Here is a 12978-nt window from a genome sequence, read left to right on the forward strand (position 1 = left end):
CATGTAGTTAAGAGGGAGGTCTACACTCCCCCACCCTTTCTGAGCCTTCTCTGTCTCTTCTGCAAGGCAGACTCATATGTTCCACAGTGTTAGCGGGTCTCTCTGCGGGTCGTACCTTGATGGCTTGAGAGATGGCAGCAGCAGCATTAGCTTCCTTTTCATCTGCCTGCACCAGAAGTTTCTTGGCATCTGCTTCTCTGGTCTCCTCTTCAATTTTCACCATCATCTTGGCGGTCTCCTCAGAGGTAAGGATGAGCTGAGGTTGGAGGGCAGTGAGTTCTACTTGCATGACTGCCACCTAGCGAGGAGAAAGGGTCAGCAGGGCAGGGCGGAAAGTGAAAAGCTGATCAAAGCGGACGTGGTTCTGCAACACCGCGCAAATGCAGAAAGGAAGGATGGCTGATTTTGATCTGGCCCTGGGCATAGACTCCGCGGCTGGTTTTATGTCCTTAACCTTTCAACACTTAGTTACTGAGTCCACACTGAATGTTGCAGTTATCAAGAGTTGTGCAAAGCACCGGCATATGATGGCAAGCAGAAAATGTTAAAGATATAGTTTCTTCCCTTACTGAGTTTCTGTTCTACTATTGGGTACAGGAAGAAAGAGACCAAGTCATAAAGTCATTTAAAGCCACTGTGTGTGTGTGTGTGTGTGTGTGTGTGTGTGTGTGTGTGTGTGTGTGTGTGTGTGTGTGTAGGCCAGAAGTTGTTGTTTGGTCTCTTTCTTGACAAACATATTGAGGAGAGATCTCACAGTTGAACCTGGAGCTGCCTATCTGACTAGTCTAGCTAGCCATCTTGTTGCAGAGATCCACTGTCTCTGCCTCCTACCTTCTGGGATTATAGGTGGCCCATTATGTCCACGTGGCATTTGTACAAATTCTTGGAAACTGAACTTAGGTCCTTGCACTTTCATGGCAAGTGTTTTTATCTCAGATCCATTTCCACAGCTGTGGGTCCTATAGCTACTTTAAATTTGATACACTGTACACACACACACACACACACACACACACACACACACACACACATTCACACACTCAATCTATATTCCAGGCTGGCCTTCAGTTTATAGTATAATCAGATTCTTGAGCTCTCAGTTCTCCAGCTCCAGTCTCCAAGAGTCCTGGGATTACAGGAGGGTTCCAGCAGATCAAACTAGAAGGAACTTGCAAGGCTGCTTTTTCTAGTTCTGCAGGCTGAATGCTTATCTCATTCAAATGTATATGTTGAAGCTTAATTCAGAGATATTGATATTTGGCAATAGGATTTTTGGAGGTCATTATGGTTAGATGAGGGTCTGAAAGTGGGAAGCTCATGATGGGATAAATGTTCTTAGGAAGAGGAAGACACGAGAGACCTGTCCTTTGTACCAGGTAAAGACACATCAAGGATGTTTGTTCTATAGCTTGCCAAGCTGAGTTAGATTCCTTAGAATCCACGTGAAAGTGGAAGGAAAGGGGTGGCAAGATGCCTCATGTTGGTTAAAATCATTTGCCATCAAGCCTGACAACCTGAGTTCAGACCCAGAACCAGCATGGTGCAATGAAAGAAGTGATTCCTGCATGCTGCCCTCTGCCTTCTGTGCCTGTGCTATAGCACACACAACCTTCTCTCTGCTCCACGGAAATGTAAGAATGAAAAAAAAATTATGTGTTAAGAAGAAAACCCATTCCAGTCATTTGTCATCGACTTCCACATGCATCTGTGGTGTGTGAATGTCAACACACACACACACACACACACACACACACACACACACACACTAAAACAAAACAACCCTAAATTTTAAATCAAAATGTTACTGTCTAGCTGGGAGGAGAGCTCCCACCAAACATTGGATCTGCTATCACCTTGAGTGCTGTGGGATGGTCTGTATGTCAAATTACTCTGATTGGTCAATAAATAAAACACTGATTGGCCAGTGGCTAGGCAGGAAGTATAGGTGGGACTAACAGAGAGGAGAAAAGAAAGAACAGGAAGGCAGGAGTCACTGCCAGCCACCGCCAGGAGAAGCAGCGTGTGAAGATGCTGGTAAGCCATGAGCCACGTGGCAAGGTATAGATTTATGGAAATGGATTAATTTAAGCTATAAGAACAGTTAGCAAGAAGCCTGCCACGGCCATACAGTTTGTAAGCAATATAAGTCTCTGTGTTTACTTGGTTGGGTCTGAGCAGCTGTGGGACTGGCGGGTGACAAAGATTTGTCCTGACTGTGGGCAAGGCAGGAAAACTCTAGCTACACCTTGAGCTTGATTCCCAGGCTCCTAAAACTATGAAAAACATAGGTTTGTTGTTTCCAGGCCTCCAGACAGCCATCCTCTTATCCAGCCAATGCTCTTGGGAACATTTCTAACAAGTGTTTGAGCACTCTCAGTGATGAGGCCTCAGGACTTTTCAGGGGATTGTAACTTCTCAGAAAACCAAATTCATTAGATTTTTCCAGTGAAGAGTTAAAATTTCTCTCCATGCACGTTCACCCGTGTGAGCCCGTGGAAACTAGGGCATGGCAGGCTGGCCTGGTCGGGAATTGGCCCCAGAGTCAAGATTGTTTGAGTTCTAGTTCTGGTGACTGCTCGCCAGGCTGAAGGACCACAGGCATGTCACCTGGCCTCTCTGTTGTGGTCTCTTTGTAACAGGGGACAATGGCAGTGCTCTCTGGCACACGGCACCAGGCACGGGACATAAAAGGCTCAAAGCGTGCCAACTGGTGCTGTCTTTCCCTTTCCAGGTCTGGACTATTTCAGGTCCCTTTTCTGCCTCTCGAAGAACATGGCTTTCTCATCCTTGTCTAGAGAGACTCGAGCTTACAACGTTAGGACCAGCATCCCTAGGACCAGAGCAGGAGTCAGCTGCGGACGTTCTCACCTGTCCCCGTGTCACACTGACAGGTCAGACCATGTGATCTGAGTCCAGGGCTACCCTTACAAAGCCCCACCTCCCCCTGCCCAAGGCTCACAAAGATGCCACAGTCGAGATCCTAACTTTCAGGGAGTGTCAGTATTCAGGATGAGTGCTACTTTACTGACTTCTTTTTTTTTTCTTTTGAGACAAGTTAGTCCTGGCTGGTCTGGAACTTACTGTGCTTGACTAAGCTGCCCTTGAACTCACAGAGATCCACCTCTGCTGCCAGAGCTCTAGGATTAAAGGCATGTGCCACCATGCCCTCCTTACTGTGGTACTTCAAGAGACCCAGTTAATATCCAAAATAAAAAGCCCACAATGAAGAAGTGAAATCTTAAAGACAGGACCACCTGAAGCTGGGGTGAAAGTGAATTAATGAGGTGAGCTGTGCAAGTGTAGGTCGGATCCTGTCTGACGCTCTCTTACACTCTATCTCGACACACCCAGCCCTTTGCCCCCTGGTCTGTGCTCACTTGTGAAGCTGCAAATTCCAGTTTCTGCAAGCCTGCCAAGTAGCGGTTCCGCATCGTGTCCACCTCTTGTCTCTTGCTATTCAGGAGCGTTTTGAAGGTCAGGATCAATTCAAGGTAAGAGGTCGGGGTCACATAGTTGTGTCTGAGAAGTGTGTTGTAATAATCAGTAGACAGCTTTTTCACGCTCTCCTGAAAGTATTTGCACATGGAGACGACCCTGCCAAGGAAATCAAAGAAGTGAACCGGGACCCAGCTTCCTACAGAGGAGCTCTAGCAATGCTTAGTAACAGCCACCAGGGCATCAGAAGGTGCGCACACTGACTGGCCCACCAGAACCCAACAGGTAAACAGAGCCAAGGAGAGAGGAGGGAGAGAAGAGGGAGGGAGGTAAATAGTTGACTGGGATGAATCTGACCCTTCTACAAACCACCAGGGCTTCTGTAGGACTCTCCAATCTTTGGCCGTCTGGAGAAACTTCTGGAGTGCAGAGCAGTTTTCCATTACATTTTATTTATTTTCTGTGTCTCTGTGTGCATGTGCCTTACCATAGCACACGTGTGGAAGCCAGAGGACAACTTGCAAAAGTCAGTTCTCTCCTTCCACCACGTGGGTTCTGGGGCTCGAACCCAGGTTGTCAGGGGCCTTTACCTGCTGAGCTATGTCACTGGCCCTTGCTCCTTCTCTTTTCCAGCAAAGGTGCTGTATTCAACAGCTGACAAAAGTGTTGTCTGATTGTAAAGGGTAAGATCTTCTCTACCCCGTACACTGAGACATCTTTAAAAACAACATAAACAGCCAGCTGGAACTTCAGCTTGGAACACCTGGGGGTGTCGGAATGAAATGAAACTCACTCCATCCGGATGTTGTCATCAAGCTCCACATCCTCTAGAAATTTGTTGGCCACCAACTCCAGGGCATCGGTTGGCCAGGCCTGGAACCAGTCAATCGTGCAGCAGTTGATGAGGGAAGGGAACATCCTCAGGCGGGTTCTGAAGGCATCCCCGATCGGACTCATGGCTAAAGACAAATGGGCTTGGTTAGTTTCCTTCCACCAAGGCTTACAGAAGCAAAGGGAAGGGAGAGGTTTCCAAGGGCCCAGCAATGCCTCTTGATGGTACTGTGGGAATGTGGTTGTAAATAACCATGACGAGGGCCCGGGAAACAGAGGAACTGTGGGATATTTTTATGATGGAGTCTCAATGTATTACAGTAGTCTTTTTTTTTCTTTCATTTTTTTTTAAAACTAATTTCCTGCATGGACTATTGTGCCTTTGGGTCCCTTAGTGGGGATATAGCCCTTTGTCCCATTAGGTCTATCTGTGCTTTAATATAAGGCACCATATTTAGATACCCACAGAATGCTGATGGCTTACTTCTGATCCCATCTCCATTCAGTCACAGACTCTTGGTTCTGCACCTCAAATTTCATTCGCTATTTAGTGTTCAGAGGGAGCACTGAGAATCAGTGTGCTGGAGGGCCATGTGAGGAATATGGCTTAAGATGAGGGAGAGGATATAGGGGACATTCTGGTGGGTGACCTTATAAGGCATATGTGAGAAAGTTGTGATCCTCATCCTAATGGAAAGTGATTATTTTAATTTATGTTATACAATCATCCCATCTGCAATGCAGGGGAAAAAAACCACTGGATTAATAGATCTGAAAAGTCTAGAATTAACAAGAACAGAGACAGGAAAGGACAGTGCAAAGGTGAGATCTGAGAGAGACAACAGTGTCTCAGCTAGCATGAGGGGTGTACGGACAGAGAAAGGTGAAGAGGAGAGAGCAGGTAAGCACATCTCCTGGGAGCATGGAGAGTTTGTCTAGATCCTTCATGAAGAACACGGGTGTTCCGCACCAGGTAAATGACTAAGCTATGATCTTTTTGGAAGAATTCAGAGAGCTGAAGAGACAGGAACAGACTTAACACAGTTGTTTGGGAGAAGACTGAGAAAAAAATTGCCAGAGGAAGCCCAGACTGTGACTGTTGGTTGGTGCCTCGGTTAAATCAGTAAAGGAGACTGGATTAGAGATATTGGGAAGACCCTAAAGATTCCAGAGGACCAAGGGTGGGTAGACTTTCCCACTTCTCACCAAGGACAATGTGAAGGTTCTTCCTCACTCTCTCAATAAAGAAGTTATACATGGACAGGGGAGTGACTTCAATCTTCTCTCCCTCTGTCCTGGCTGCTGACTGCATCTTTTCTACAAGTTCAGCCTTCTCATCAGCAGGGAAGATGTTGGGCACATCGCCTGTGTTCAGAAGCATGTTGATGTCTTCCACGAACGACTCGTCCTTGATCTGGTTATCCGAGAAGAGGAACACAGTACTCTTGGTGGCCACCCCAGACTGCAGCATTATCTTTTTTAGATCCTCTCTCCAATCATTGCCTGTGTAATTCTTGGTGATTTCGATCTGGTACAGCTCGTATGAGTTCATAAATGTGGACAGTTTGGTGGCACTCTGCCGCCCACTGCCCCCAATGCCCACCAGGAGCAAGTGGCCTTTGTTCTGCTTCAGGACTCTACAGATCCTGGAGATGTGCTCAATGGCGAACTTGAACATGACCAAAGACATGGGGGCCTTGCTGATGCTGTTGAACTCATCCAGATAGTACTCCATGACCCCTGTGAGTTGTTTCAGGTCAGTGATCTCATCATAGATTTTTTGGTCACTTTCTGGCTTCAAATAATCCCCAAAGAAGAGGCTACGGATGTTGTCGTCAACTATCTTCCCGGTAGGTGACAAATGGATGAGCACCTGTGGGAAAGGTGAGTGTCAGCCCGGCCCCTTAGCTTGTGGCCCAGGCTGTCTGTGGATAGGAGGGAGGGAGTGAAAGGAAGACCTGCTTGTTTTTCCTGAGTACATCTTCCAAGCCATGGCTTGTCAATAGACACATTTGAAACAATACATGGGTGTGATGGTTGGATAAAAGAACAGTACAGGTGTGAGCGGGGCTAGCTGAGTGGCTAAGAGCATGTACAACTCTATAGAGGACCCAAGATCAGGTCCCAGCATCAGCATCACACAGCTCACAATTGCCTGTGACTTCAGTTGTAGGGGAGCCAATGTCCTCTTCTGACCCCTGAGGGCACCATACTCAAAAGTATATACCCACAAACATTAAAAAAATTTGTGTGTGTGTGTGTGTATGCCACGTGTGTATGTGGGTACGCTCCCTCAGAGGCTGGAGAGGGAGTCGGGTCTCTTGGAGCTGTAGTTACAGGTAGTTGTGAATTTTCTCATGTGGGTGCTGGGAGGCAAACTGGAAAAGCAGCAAATGCTTTTAACAACTGAGCCAATTCCCTAGCCCTGACTACCGTTTTTTCCTTGTTTGCTTGTTGGAAGGGTCTTTCTGGGTAGTCAATGCTAGCCTGGGAGTAACTATCCAGATTAGGTTGTCTATGGACTCACAGAGATCCTCCTGAAATTAAAGGAATATGCCACCAAGCTCAGCCCCACATACATGTCTGTGCTACATATACACATTTGCTCTTCCCTAAGTTGATAAATATTGGTGGTTGGCTTGTAAGATCCCACAGAAGGCATGGGAAGGATGGCCTTGTTTCCCCATGTTTGGTCCTGTACCCAACAGAGGTGTGAGTGACATCCCTACTCTCTACTCTGCCTAAAATAGGGCGCTTTAGATGCTTCCTCCTCCTGAGATGAGGATCTGTCAATTCCTCTGTTCTTGGCCTTCAGGTGCAGCACAAGACATTCTATGTTTTTCCTGGGGAAATAGTCACTGCTTGGTAAAGCAAATTAAGATTTAAAATCATTTTCAAGATAGGAAGAAGAAAGTGTTCACAACTATGTGACACTGAATATTTTGGCTGAATTTTATCAGGGTCTTGGTTAATTATAAAAATTTATGTTTTCCTCCCCAAATCCAAATGAATTGGTCTTAGACTGTATTTTAAGTTAAATTAGTTTTATTTTTAAGGATTTACTTTTGTTTTTAACTATGTGTATTCCTGTGTGTTTATGTGTGGGTATGTGCATGTGTGTGCATGTGTGTGCAGGTGTGTACAGGTGCTTGAGGTGGGGCATTGTATCCTCTGGAGCTTTTGTTAGAGGTTATTGTAAGCTGCTCAGTGTGGGAGCTGGGAACCAAACCTGGGTTCTCTGAAAGAGTAATACCTGCTCTTAATGACTGGAGCCATTTCTCCAGCCCCTTAAATTCATTTAAAATAAATAGCATCATATATGAAGCATTTTGTGTGTACTGAAACTTATATGTTATCACAGAAGTGAAACAAAATTGAACCAAGTAAAATAACAAATCAAAGACTAATTTATGTATGGGTCATTTCCCATGATTCAGGGGGAATAGTGGTCTTTGCTGGGAATGGAGTCTAGAGTCTGAGACTAATGTGGGCCTGTTTCTGAGGCCAGATGATTCTAGAATAAGATTTGTCATCTGGACAGTGGTGGCACATGCCTTTAATCCCAGCACTCAGGAGATAGAGGCAGGCAGATCTCTGTGAGTTTGAGGCCAGCCTGGTCCACAGAGCCAGTTCCAGGACATCCAGGGCTATACAGAGAAACCCTGTCTTGAAAAACCAAAAAGATTTACCTTCTCCATGGTCTGCTTGAAGCAATTGGAGGTGGTTTCCTTCACCAGGTTGAAGAAAGTCTGTCTGTCCTCATTGTCAATCAGACGGTCATAAAAGACTCGGTAAACCTCATGGATCCAAAGCCGGATAAATTTTTCCAAATCCTAAAGGCAGAGTTAGTCATTTGAATGTATTAAAGATGGTGCTTGTGGTGATGGTTCTTAGAAGGTCTTTAAATCTTGGGGTTGATGTGAGGTATAAATAAGACAATATAAACTACTATGTCATACACACTTCAGAGACTAGAGTTTGTGATTAGTAAAAGCCCATCCGATTAGGCACACTATTAGTACACATCCAGGAATATTACCAAAAGATTTGCAAGGCAGGAATAGTAGCGGCTGACCTGCAGGTGGGTGTGGGGGCACAGCAGTACCCCCTGAATCACCCGTGAGAAATCCCGAAGGTTGAAGACGTAATGTGACTTGGAGGGGGTTGGCAAGAAGTTCTCCACTGCAGCTCTATAAATTGTCTGAGTAGCTTGGACCAGCATCTTCCCATACCTTGGGAGGAAGACCAGTCACACAGTCGAGCAGAAATGAGGATCCCCCACCCCCAGGTTAATAACCAGGAAGCCACAGGAGCTTCTTACCGCAAGAATAGGACATCAAACCCTTTCCCAAAGTGCCAGTCAGTGATAGAATTGAAAATCTTGGTTAAGATGTCATCTTCAAAGGCGTTGATGGAAACGATGTTAAGATGGCGAGTGAATCGTCCTGGAAACACAGACACTTGAGTTTGCATGCATACTTCCCAGACCTAATAACCTTGGGAAAGAGCAGAGTCAGTTTCCCTCTGCTCTCATGGTCTATAACCCTGCCGTCCAACATGTCAGCCTAGCCACATGCAGTTATTCATACTTCATATTAACTATAGCATCAAGAATGGGCTTCCTCAATTTTCCTGGCTCCATGAAATGTACTCAGTGGCTGGGGGCTATGTTGTTTGCTCAGTGCAGATAGAGACTGCCTCCATGATTTGCAGAAGTGATGCTCATGGTGCCTCCTCTGGCACACAAGATGGACTTTACTTTTATTCACTGAATTTTAAAATTGGTTTTACTTTATTTTATATGTAAGTCTGTGCACCATGTGCATTACCGGGTGCCCTGGAGACCAATGGCACAGGATCCCTAGAAACTAGAGTTACAGAGAGTTGTGAGCAATCATGCGGGTGCTGGGAATCAAATCCAGATCCTCTGTATGAGCAGCCAGTGTTCTTAACTGCTCCAGTCCCTTACTTCTTAATTACATGGTTCTGTGTGTGTCTATGTATGGGTTTGTGCATGTACGAATGCTGGTGTCTGAGGTCTCCAGAAGAGGGTCCCCTGGAGCTGCAGTTACAGGCTGTTGTGAACTGCTCAACAAGGATCCTGGGAATTGAACCCAGGTCTTCTGCAAGAACAATATATGCTCTTAACTGCTGAGCCATCTCTTCAGCCTCACAATATTATTTTTAAAAACTAAAGGAAACACCTGATTACTGTAGAATAGCCAAACAATCAAACAATTGATTTGTAGACAGTGCCTCGCTCACTGCCCTCTCTGTCCCCGAGCTGACCACCGTCTCCTAATCTACCCTCTCAGGCCTGTGGAGCCCACTGTTTCCTCCTCCTTTCTCTTGCCGGTGTGCAGAGCTTGCAGGTCCTGTAGCCGTGAGGGGTTTTCTCTTAATCATTAGCATTTTGGGAATCGGGACTCTGTAAATTGTCTGCATTTATTTATGGATCTGGGAAGAGCCAAATCTTGGAGTGCCATTACTGCTGTCAATTCTCAAAACTCCTCCTTCAGTTTTTCACACATGTATGTAAAATATGTAGTTTCTGTGTTTTGCCTACACACATGCATTGTAATTATATATATATGGACATACTTAGAAACATGCACATAGAGGGGCTCGAGAGATGACTCAGTGGTTAGAGCACTGGCTCAATAATTGAACCAGTGGACCCAGGTTCAATATTCAGCACCTACATGGAGCTCACAACTATCTGTAACTCCAGGCCTAGGGCATCCAACACCCTCTTCTGGACTCCTTGGGCACTACATGCAAATGGCACACAGGCATAAATGCAGGCAAAACACCCATGCATATAAGAATAAATAAATAAACAAGTAAATAAATTTAAAATACACATATGTACATTTTTCTTGTTTAAAAAAGTAACAGTAGATTGATTTTTATGTGTCTGTGTGAGCTTAGTATGCATGTGTTCATGTATATGTATGTGTATGTGTGTCTGGTATGTATGTATTCATGCATGGGGGTGTGTGTTTGTCTGGTATGAATGTGTTCTTGCATGAATAAGTATATGTGGGCCTGTTTTGTATTCACGTGTTCATATGTGGGCATGTATATGTGTGTATTTGTGTGTAAACCAGAGGTTAATGTTGGATATCTTCTTTTTTTAAATCTCTTTATACTATTGTGTGTGTGATGTATGTACCTGTTCATAGAGGTATATATACATGTGCATGTTGGTACATGTAAATGTGTATGTGGATACATGTGGAGGTAGACTGATATTTTCTATATTGCTGATTGGTAGGTGTGTGAATCACTCTATTTTGATAAAAAGAATAGTACTTAATACAAGTTTATGCTTTCTCTGTGTTTGCCAGACATGTGCTATTTGTTGCCATGTTCTCAATCACTGTGCTGTCCATAACCATAATCCATTGCCTTGAACGTCAGTTTCTCCATCTGAATACTAATAACTGATATCATAGGCTAGGTTATTGGTTCCCTACTGAATACAGTTTCACTAAACATCAGCATTAGGGGCTAGAGAGATGGCTCAGTGGTTAAGAGTACTTGCTGCTCTTGGGGAGGACTCGGGTTTGGTCCCCAGCACCCAGGTGGAGGCTCACAACTGTCTATATAACTTCAGTGCCAGAGGATCTGGTGTCCTCTTCTAGCCTCCTCAGGCCCCAGGCATACATGCAGTACATATATAGATATACACACAAGCAAAACACTCATACCCATACAATAAAAATAAATCTTCCTAAAAACATCAGCGTCAAATGTCATCATTCCCCGACAATGGCAGATTACAATAGAAACAGGATTGCTTTGCCAGCCATGAAAGATGACCTGGTATCCTCCCTCACAGCTCATATGAGTGACTCAGCTTCTTTACCAAGTGTCAACACTGGGTTCTCTTTATTTTTCCAGACTATGGATAAAAATTAAGACACTGAATCATCAGATCACCCTAACTTCTCAAGAGGACCCAGTCCAGAGTAGAACACTGCTTCCCTACTCCCTCAACTCACCCCACAAACCCACTTAGCTCCCTCCTCCTGGCACTCCCTGAGCTCCCATGGAACGTGGATGCTCTCACTGGAACCAGTGTTGTACCTGATCTCATGGGATTACAGACATGTTCCTGGCAGATGCTGAGAACTAGCTTTTATGACAGACACTTTTCAGAGTTCCTATTTATGGTTGAACTTGGAAACTGCCCATTGCCACGTGTTCTGGAAGCATATTCCTGTTTGAACAAGCCATGGAAAAGAGTAATATAAAAACCTTATGGATTCAAGGTTCCCTAGACTTTGCTGTGCTTAGATCCAAGGCAAATAAATGCAGCCCTGTAGCTCCCCTCTTCTTATGGAGGTGAATAGATGAAGACTTCCTCACAGACTCTTGTCTTCTTCCCATCCCACTGCACACAACTTCCAACTTGAAGTCTGGAGCTAACCCAAACCTTCCCAGCTGTGCACAAAGGCATACCCCACATTTTCCCCTGTCAGATGGCCCTGAACCAGTTCATCCACAATGGCCAGCTCTGTAGGGGAGTGGAGAGAGGAATAAACCCTCTTCCTAGACATACCAGTGATATCATTCCTTCCTCCCCCAGGAGGGCCCATGGCAGTCACAAGCAGAACATCCACAATGTCCAGCCTGTTGGTATCTTTCTTGTCAAACCAGTAGCCATGGTCAATCCATTGTCTCAGCAGTTCGATGGGGGGCTGGGCTCCATACACCTCTTTGGCTGGCATGTTGAGGTCATCTGTAGAAGGAAGCCACAGCCACACACACTGTGAGTTCATGGGATTGTCTGGTCTTACAGGGGTAACCAATGACTGTTACCTTCATGAGAAAGTCTGTTTCCAATGACCCTACCCCATTCCAGACCCAGTCAGTAGATATCCTGACTAGATGGGAAAGGAAGGCTCTTCTTGGGTCTAGACTTTGCTATCTTATTGAAGTCCTTGCCCATATGCTATAGGATACATGGGCTGACATCAACACATGAGGATTTAACTTTCCCCCATTTTCCTTAGCCAACATACGCTGACTACTGTACCACAGACATTTTGTTAATTGCTAAGCATATAACAGTGTAGGGGCTGCCAAACATTTCCTTTTGTTGTGTTTTCTGTCTTGAGATGGAGTCTTGTGGTACTAGCCAGGTGCTGTCTGCCAGCTAACACAGAATTTTTAGTGAGATGGGGATTGAACCCAGAACCTCTGTACACGCTAAGGAAATTCTGTACTATTGAGTAAGAACCTTTTCTCCCGATTGGGCATTAAGTCAACATGCAATAGCTGAACTCTGGTCAGAGCAAGGCTTTGAACTAGGGCCTCTCATGAGACTCAAAATGGCAAGAAAGGGTTACAGGTTCTCTTAAGTGCAAGAACATTTTCCTCCTGGGACACATTGCTCTGTCTTGGTGCATAAGAAACACCGGGCCAGTGAAGGTCCTCTTCATTTCTCTTCAACAGTTATTGATAGGATGATCAGCTTGTGTGAGTCAACATTTTAGGAACTTTAGACAAATTAGCTCATTTAAATGCAAACATTACCCATGTGTTTGAGGTAAAGAACTGACCCTCAGATCAGTGAGGCTAAGTCAAACTATATCTAGGGTTGAAAATAGATACAGCAACCCAGTTTGGTTTAGCTGCAAGGCTTAGGCTGGTTTTGGATACATCATAAAAATAGGGTGAGAGACCTGGATGGAGGAAAAAAAG

The 12978-nt window shown here is 45.1% G+C and overlaps 1 protein-coding gene across 1 annotated transcript in view; it reads right to left on the reverse strand.

The window, feature by feature from the left end:
• Dnah3 (dynein axonemal heavy chain 3) overlaps positions 1-12978 on the reverse strand; it is a 165125-nt gene that overhangs the window by 43799 nt on the left and 108348 nt on the right. The window contains exons 43-50 of the mRNA XM_042282688.2: positions 11834-12013; positions 8588-8711; positions 8342-8498; positions 7956-8099; positions 5473-6139; positions 4229-4394; positions 3378-3594; positions 116-298 (exon numbers count right to left, since the gene is read on the reverse strand). Of these exons, the coding sequence (XP_042138622.1) occupies positions 116-298; positions 3378-3594; positions 4229-4394; positions 5473-6139; positions 7956-8099; positions 8342-8498; positions 8588-8711; positions 11834-12013 (1838 nt within the window). The remainder of the gene's footprint in view (positions 1-115; positions 299-3377; positions 3595-4228; positions 4395-5472; positions 6140-7955; positions 8100-8341; positions 8499-8587; positions 8712-11833; positions 12014-12978) is intronic.

This window comes from Peromyscus maniculatus, chromosome 1, assembly GCF_049852395.1.
Source record: "Peromyscus maniculatus bairdii isolate BWxNUB_F1_BW_parent chromosome 1, HU_Pman_BW_mat_3.1, whole genome shotgun sequence".
Lineage (NCBI taxonomy): Eukaryota > Metazoa > Chordata > Mammalia > Rodentia > Cricetidae > Peromyscus > Peromyscus maniculatus.